Here is an 8,322-nt window from a genome sequence, read left to right as displayed (position 1 = left end):
TTACACAACTTCTTATCACTATCATCCAAAAGAATGAACAGACCATCAAAAGTTTAAAAAAGCCCTTTTCATTCTGACTGAGTTTTCGCTCTGAGCAACCGCAATCTGACCACTGCAGCATGACTCAGGAGTTAATATTCACGTGTTTAATTCTGAATGAGAAATTACACTGTTTTATAGATGAAATACTGAGCTCCACATGAACACACAGTCAGTGAGCACTACCAGGGCTGTGTGTGATAGGTACAGGAGACCCACCCTGTATGGTGATGTCTTTCACCTGACAGTTGTCACACACAATAGTGAAGTCCTGAGAGCAGAACTCGTCCGCCGTCGGGAAGAAAACCACCTGAGAGAGAAAAAAACGTCACAAAAAAAAAAAAGATGAGTTTACACCCCTCCCCCGGTCCCCTCCAGACAGGGCTACCGCTCTCTGCAACGTGTCCGAGAATCGAAAGCAAGTCGTCTATAGATCTTTCTTTATTGTTTGTGTGTACATGCGTGCAATCATTCATTCCATTCATTCCATTCCATTCTTCTCTCTCTCTCTCTCTCTCTCTCTCTCTCTCTCCGTGGGTGCATCTCACCTCCATCACTGTGGCCTGCCCTGGGTGGAGTTCAAAGAGGGAGGGGCTGATAGCAAACGGAGCCTGTTCGGCAAAGCTGGACTTTACGACAGACTGCAGACAAGACACACGCAGACATAACGACACGATTACAAATCAACGCAGCACGCTGCCGGACGTCACGCCACCTCTCACGACGCCTCTCAGAGCTGAATCTTAAGCAACTCCTCAGCGTCCCAAGCACTAACGGGGACAACAGATCTGAAAGTGTGAGGCAGTTTCAAATTTCAAGTTACACGTTTTACTGTCATTTACTAGATTTACGACAATGTGGACATCATTATCAGTAATGAAATTCTTGGGTTCGGGGCCAGCTCAACTTGCAAAAGTAGTGGGAAGATAATAATAAAAAAACAATAAAAGGTAAATATAAAGACAACATAAGCAGATATATTAAAAAAGGAATATATATGTACATGTGCAATAAATAGACAGAGGAAAGAAATGTAGAAATATAAAAATATAAAGATATAATAGTATAGGAATAGTATAGTGATCATGTTATTAATGTCATGCTATTGTAGAGCACTATTAGAAACTGCTGGATCTGTCTAAACCATAATACCCCACAACAAGGCTTTGACACACTATTAACTTGATTGGCTCTTCGTTATGATAGACATGGACATTGTAATGAGACATAACAGGAGGGGAAACAGCGTGGACATGTAGGTATGGTTGATACTGGGGTTTTTTTTGGGGGGGGGGGATATCTTTTCTGTGTAAGAGTGAGAGTTTACCCTGAGGCTGGATGCTGGCCAGTGTCTCTTTGGCATAATGCAGAAGGTTCCAGAACTCAGGCCTTCGTTCTGACACAGAAACTCGATGAACTTGACCCCTCCCACCAGACAGTAGCCACAGTCCAGGACTGCAGGAACTGGGAGGATATGAGGGTGAGAGAGAACACAGAGAGGTATATGTGTGTGCCAAGTGTGTGTGTGTGTGTGTTGTGTGTGTGTGTGTGTGTGTGTGTGTGTGTGTGTGTGTGTGTGTGTGTGTGCGTGTGTGCGTGTTTGTGTGTGTGAATGAGTCTGTGTGTGTTTTTAAGTAGTTTCAGGAGTACTGACGGCCAAGAGTAACGTGGCTAAGCTGTAAACCCTACATTAAACAAGAGTGAATGCCTGCATATTTACTGCGCCGGGCAAAGTGAGGAAACTTTTAATAACTGATCTTTTCTCCCCAACTCACTCAGACTACATCACACACACACAATGTGCTTATTCACAGAAATCTCAGACATCGCTCTCTAAAGGAAAAGGAAAGTTTGTCCTGGGTGGATGATGGGACCGTGTGATATGTAAACGTAATGACGTCACCATAGTCTCTGAGGACCTGGCAGAAAAAAGTCTGTGTCGAATTTGACCCATGGTGGTTTCTGTCCAGCTCCTCCCCACACACAAATCCATACTTTACTTATTTATAATGAAATGCAGAACTGAGCATGGTACAGATGAACGTAAGGTATGGAGGGTGTGGTCTTCCTCACGTGTCAGTATCGGGGGTGGTCGGTGGCCCTCCAGAGGCACGACCAGAGGGTAAGGCGACTGTGTCTCCACGACGATGAAGTCCTCGTAGTCAGCCAGCGAGTCTGGAGCAAAACGCACCGTGTACTGACAGCTCATACCCGGGGCCACGATGCCTCCCTCACCAGGGAATCTTCCTATTGTCACACACACACACACACACACAAACACACAAACACACACGCAAGCGTGCACACACAGACACAGACACGGACACATACACATCGACATACACAGACACACGCACGCACGCATGCACGCGCACACACACACACACACACACACACACACACACAAACATACCATAAATCCATTCTTGTACATTATGCATGTTTATGATTGATACTCGCCCTCTGAAAGTACAGGTGCCTCTTTATCTAGCCCCTTACAGATTCAATTACGTGATGGACACTGTCATTTACAGCAGATGGCGCTATTTCTCCATCTCAACACTAAAGCCAACGTGACAACCTCAAAGAATCCCAGACACCAAGGAATTCCCCCAGAGAGTCTTGTGATCTGCTTCAGTCAGCCACAGGAATTTCTCTAAGATGTTGTCCAATTATCTGAGGGATTTGGAGCATTTCTTCAGATTCTGGTGTAGGAGAGAGGCCAAAAGCACTGAGCCGAGGGACCAAACCCACGACTGCCCCTAGAACATTCCACGGACATAGTGCACGACATTCTACTGACACGGGTAGAGGGTACGGTTCGGTAGGCTCACCCAGGCCGATGGAGAAGTACGGAGTGCTTGGAGGAATGAGGCGAATATGACGGCTCGACGCAGTCATGTTCCTCAGCTCCACTGTGGTCTACAGAGAGGAGAGGTCACCAGTCAAGACTTATAATCAAACACATACATTAATAAATAAATAAATAAGTCTTCTGCTCACGCATGAAACAGTCTTATATCATACTCATAGCAGAATATTCTGCTTCTTTACCACAGTAAAAAAAAAAAAGATATTTATCACAGCAACAAATCAAATTACAAAACATCTTCACTCAGTGTCTGTATTATGATTCACTACTTGACTCATCCAAAGACAGAAATGTCAACAGCAAATTCCAGTAACAGGAAGGACATTCCTGCACTGACTGTAGAAATACCTCTGCGAGTTTCATCAATGGAATCATCATTCGAATATTTAAATAAATATGCTTATGCATTGCATGCTAATAGATAATTGCATTAATATTTTCCATCAATATTGATATATCACTGCTTTTTTTTATAAAGAAAGCAGTAATTGTATCTAAAATCAGGCCTGCAAAAATTATATAAGCATGAAAACGATAGCATGTTTGAATGACTCGTATTAAAGAGTATGTGTTCAGCCACTAATTAACCAACACGTAAAATCCACACTAAACGTTTACAGTTCCAACTACGTTGCTGGCATCAGATTATTTTCCCACCAGCTGACAACATAAACTAGGGAAAACGGGAGCAAATGTGACTACAGAGCTATTATTCCCTGATAAACTGTCCATTGAGAAGGTGAAAGGTGAATAAAGCCGACAAAATGTCGGTGGGCTCTTCCCGTATCGGAGTCAGACTGAAAACGCACCTCATACACTTGTCCCGCTCTGTAGCTGGTGAAGAAAACCACAGGAGGACTCGCCAAGAACACCGGGACGGGGGCCTCGGGGCCGCTGTTACAGGAGAGAAAGGGACGAATTCAACACCTGTGTCCTGCCATCAGTGTTTGTCATTTGTCTGCTCAGCGAGAAGGGCGTAATAAAAAAAAACAACAACAACAACAACACGCACACACACACACACACACACACACAGCTGGAGGAAAAAATGAACTGTCTACTGTTCGGCTTTGGCAAATGAAGACAGATTCGCTGACACCGTTCAGTCTAGCATGACTACACTATATAAACATAATGAATGGCCAATCAGTAAAAACAAAACAAAACAAAGGTGAATGTAACAAACTCAAGTTGTGGCATATGGCTGGAACATCAGATTGTTGTTGCTGGATTCTGGTTGGAAGCTATGGACAATTACTTAGCAACTATCCACTGAAATGTACAATGACTAACCCAGTCTATGAAGCAATGGACTTAATGAAAATCTCTCCATTTTGTCAGATGATAATATATATGCGAGGACCTTATTGTTTTCCCAGAATTATTCCAGCAGGGCGGGAGATACCGCTGCCGATCAGCACACAGAAACACAAAACCGCGACTGCCTCTATTTTAATGCTATGAATCACAAGGAAGTTTGTCATGACATGACACAACGGTGCCAGAAACCGTCAAATATCACCCAGAGAAATGAAATGAGAAGTGAACCAAGTCTGATGTCCGTTCACTGTTTAGAAACGGTTTGGAAACACAGAAAGCAGTAAAAATGGAGTTACAGAAACAATGTTTGTTGTGTGCAAGAATATAAATATTGATTGAATATGTTACGATTTTCATCACGTTACGGTGCAGCCTAAAATAACCCATGATACTGGGGAGAAAACCATCCAAAATATCACAGAACGAGAAAATTCTGAATGTTCAACACCGTTTCAGGATGTTCTGAGCAATTGTTTTCTTTTAACAGTGTACAAAAATCATTTGCCGGAGCAGAGAAAACTCCAGGCAATGTTTATGAGACGCCACACCAGCTTCTTTGGAAGCTGTACATCGGCCCGTGCATTCTCTCCCCGCCTCCCATGTTAATGGGGCAGAACCATCCTATTGTTCTGCAGATACGTGGGTACGGTATGGTAACTCAATTATCCAGAGTTACTTGTCGCGCAGAGAGATTTTATGACTTGTCAAGTGCCTAAAAAACATACGGCAGTTGAACGGAGCGTTGCATCGAGGTCACGTATGCTCAAAACACGAAAACACAGTCAGATGATGAAATTTGACCGTCTTGTGATTCTTCTGGACGCGCTGAATGGAAAACCCGCTCTGTTCTGGGTCAAGAGCATTTCTCCGGGGTCAGAATTCATGGCAAACAAGTCACACAGTATGAGATGACTCAAATTACTTAATAACACAATCTAATTTTCATCCAAAAATTTCTTCATATGGATGGACGGAATTCTTAGTGCCACACTATGCACCATTGCACAGAAGGACACGTCCATCGGGTTGAACGGAAAAACCGGACACTTATCCACTTGTGAAACGATTCTTCCCATTTCTAAAACTAGGACTACAGTTTAGTTTACCATAAACGAGGACAGATAGTTCAACTCTTATCATTTTTGTTGTTGCTGCCAGCACCTTAGACAAACAATTAAGCTTTCGCAACGCGCAGACAAAAGACAATTAAGCGACAAGAGCAAATGGGATTATATTTCATCATTCCGAACTCCATAAACAGGCTGGCACAAGGAAAAGCTCAAACAAAGCTCGAATGTATTGTGTATCAACTCATATTAGGGAGGTTTCTGAGGGCTTAGTCTGTGTTTAATGAGGCTTGGCAAACACTAAGGCAATATTATTTCAGCAATGAATTACAAAACAGCTATTGTGCCGACAGCAGAGTATACCCCCACAACCATTGTTCCACTACCAGTATACCTCCATGTCAGTTTTCTAATACTAGTCAGTTGTTAAAAAGTAAGATGAGAAATGTTTGTACTGTGAATGAAGAGAGCAACTGGTGCTAGAGAACACTGGTACAACAGTACGTTTTGGGTTGCTGGTTTTTAACTGTATACTAATGAATTAAAAGACAACACACACACACGCACACACACACACAATTCATTCACTTTCATCCCATTAAATTACACTGATCTTTCTTCTCAACATCTGTATCTCTGTCTCTGCTCTTCCTCATAAATATCTTTGAGTAGCTTCACGGCGTGACGCAGTTTGGTCCAGGATGTGTACCTCTCCTGTACAGGGCCCTTTCTCCTGTCTCTGGCCCCTGTTTCCTGCCTCTTCCCCGGGATGATGAGGGACTGGCCCCCTCGCTGGGCGTTCGGGGGAAGGAAACGAGGGTTACGCAGGAAGTCGTGTCGTTCTCTCAGCCTCTGCACGGCTCTCTTCTCCTCCGCCCGCTGTTCCGCGCTGGGTTCTCCCATCCAGCGTGGTCCGCGCACCTCGGAGGGCTTCTACAGGGCCAGAGAAATTTACACAAAAGAAAGAAAACGCAGAGAGAAATGACTTACTGACATCACAGAGCACTAGTCTTAAACGTTGTCCCTGGGTACTCTCTCATTCTCTCTCTCTTTGTTTCTCTCTCTCTCTCTCTCTTTCTGTGACAGTCAGAGTCCTCAAAGGAGCACTCAGAGTGTTCTTGGCACAGACAACAGCAAAATAAGATCAGGGTCGCATGGCACTAGCATAAACCATATATTCTTTAAATCAAGCGCTTTTAAAACTGAAGTCTCTTTTAAGGGAGAGCCATGCTGCAATATCTAGTAATGTTCATAACGGTGACACAGTATCAGCAAATCAGACCCAAATAACAACATAATTACAGAATAACTGCACATTATTAGAACAGTGTACTTACCTGTTTAGCTACATAATATTGTCATACACTGCTCCAATAACACTTTATTATGTGATCATGAAAACGACTGATATTATATCAGTTTAATAATTAGTCACAACTGAACTTCACGCACACCCACACACTTAATAAGCACATTAAGTGTTTGTTAATATATAGAACATACTCATACACTGTACACAGTATTATGGCGTAAAGATCAAGGTTAAGTGTTCAGACAGCAGGCAGCTGTGACCTTGGTGGGCATAAACCTCATGGCATCTGACTCCTGGGAGGAGGAGAGAGTGAGTGTGACCTCTGACCCCTGTAGCCTGCACTCGGCATTCTGTTCTAGAGGGGTGACCAAAGTGTAGCCATCATCCTGTGGCATTTTGCACACGTGCTTATTGTAGGACACCGTGGGCTGGGCAAATCCAGGGGTGGTTTTACCTTTGAAAAAGAACCAAAAGTTAACATTTTGACCTTCATTGTACTGAATGACAATTCAAGGCTTAGCAGTAAACTGTCTCGTTTTAAAGGTGAGGGGGTTTTTGTTTGTTTTATTTTGATGTGTGTCAGAAGTACCTTTGGGGGTATTTACGTGGGGAACAGTCTCTGTCATGTAATCTTGCGGGCATATTAAGTTGTGTCTTTTCAGCAGTCTGTTATCCACACACCAGAGAAAAGCTGACGTGACTGAAACAGCAAAAAAAAAAAAAGAAAAAACGGCAGTTCATTTTTTCACCCTTTCGTTTTCGCAGAAACCGACAGCTAACTCTGCGCTAACTCTGTAACGATACATGACTATACTTCTATGCAGCGGACACGTGACCTCATAGCCCAACGCTGATGTAGCGTACCTGGTGGAAGGGCCAGGTGATGATAAGTCTCCCCCACCTCCTCTAGCAACCTGCTACGGGCGTGGTCCTCTGTGGCCGCGGCCTGCAGCCGTGCCTGGATTATGTGGTTTTCCAACATGTCAGCGTCTCTCATTCTCCTTCCGTATTCTGAATGGACCTAGATGTGGGGTTGAGTTACGCATTAAATTAATATTAAGATAACGGTGAGACTGAGGGCGAAATTCTTTATTCCTTTTTTTTCTCTCTTTGTCTCTCACACCTTTTTCTGAAAGACAGATTTATATATATTTTTTTTCGCTGTTCACCTGCTTCAGTGCTTCCACGTATTTGTCATGGTAGGTGTTCTCTCCCCTGTGGGACTTCGTCAGGTTTGCAACAGTGTCCTTGCCAATGACCTCCGTGGTGTAGAGGTCTTTAAATATGTTCGCCAGCACATGGGAAATATCCTTGAAGGCAAAATTAGATGATCGTTAGTAGGCTATTAATATGCGCGTGTGTGTGTGAGAGAGAGAGCGAGAGAAAGAGAGTGAGAAAGAAAGAAAGAAAGAAAGAATTGATTTTGGTGTTTTGGACTAGGGCTATACAGGTTTTCCTTATTAAATTCTTCAACAATTATTGAAAGCGCAGCCATGAGTTAGCTATGAGTTGTTTGCACCACGCCTCTCCGTATTCTAATTGTCGTGCAGACATAGAAGACAGTTTGGTGAAAGTGAAATATCTAAGGCACACGGGATGTTAAGGTTATCGGCAAACATCCACCCCACCTGAGACTTCTCTGATGTCGACCTGTGTCGATTCACGGAGAGATCAAAACAACTTTGAGTTGCAGCTTCTGACTCGTTAAGCAT

The 8,322-nt window shown here is 43.4% G+C and overlaps 1 protein-coding gene across 1 annotated transcript in view; it reads right to left on the bottom strand.

The window, feature by feature from the left end:
- The window catches only part of dlec1 (DLEC1 cilia and flagella associated protein), a 21,445-nt gene extending 13,123 nt beyond the window's left edge, over positions 1–8,322 (bottom strand). The window contains exons 1-12 of the mRNA XM_030767139.1: positions 8,239–8,322; positions 7,780–7,920; positions 7,475–7,631; positions 7,200–7,310; positions 6,871–7,064; positions 6,008–6,228; positions 3,721–3,805; positions 2,874–2,961; positions 2,113–2,286; positions 1,367–1,503; positions 588–680; positions 259–349 (exon numbers count right to left, since the gene is read on the bottom strand). Of these exons, the coding sequence (XP_030622999.1) occupies positions 259–349; positions 588–680; positions 1,367–1,503; positions 2,113–2,286; positions 2,874–2,961; positions 3,721–3,805; positions 6,008–6,228; positions 6,871–7,064; positions 7,200–7,310; positions 7,475–7,631; positions 7,780–7,920; positions 8,239–8,322 (1,576 nt within the window). The remainder of the gene's footprint in view (positions 1–258; positions 350–587; positions 681–1,366; positions 1,504–2,112; positions 2,287–2,873; positions 2,962–3,720; positions 3,806–6,007; positions 6,229–6,870; positions 7,065–7,199; positions 7,311–7,474; positions 7,632–7,779; positions 7,921–8,238) is intronic.

This window comes from Chanos chanos, chromosome 3 (assembly GCF_902362185.1).
Source record: "Chanos chanos chromosome 3, fChaCha1.1, whole genome shotgun sequence".
NCBI classification, from domain to species: domain Eukaryota; kingdom Metazoa; phylum Chordata; class Actinopteri; order Gonorynchiformes; family Chanidae; genus Chanos; species Chanos chanos.
This window is presented reverse-complemented; position numbering and strand designations above follow the sequence as displayed.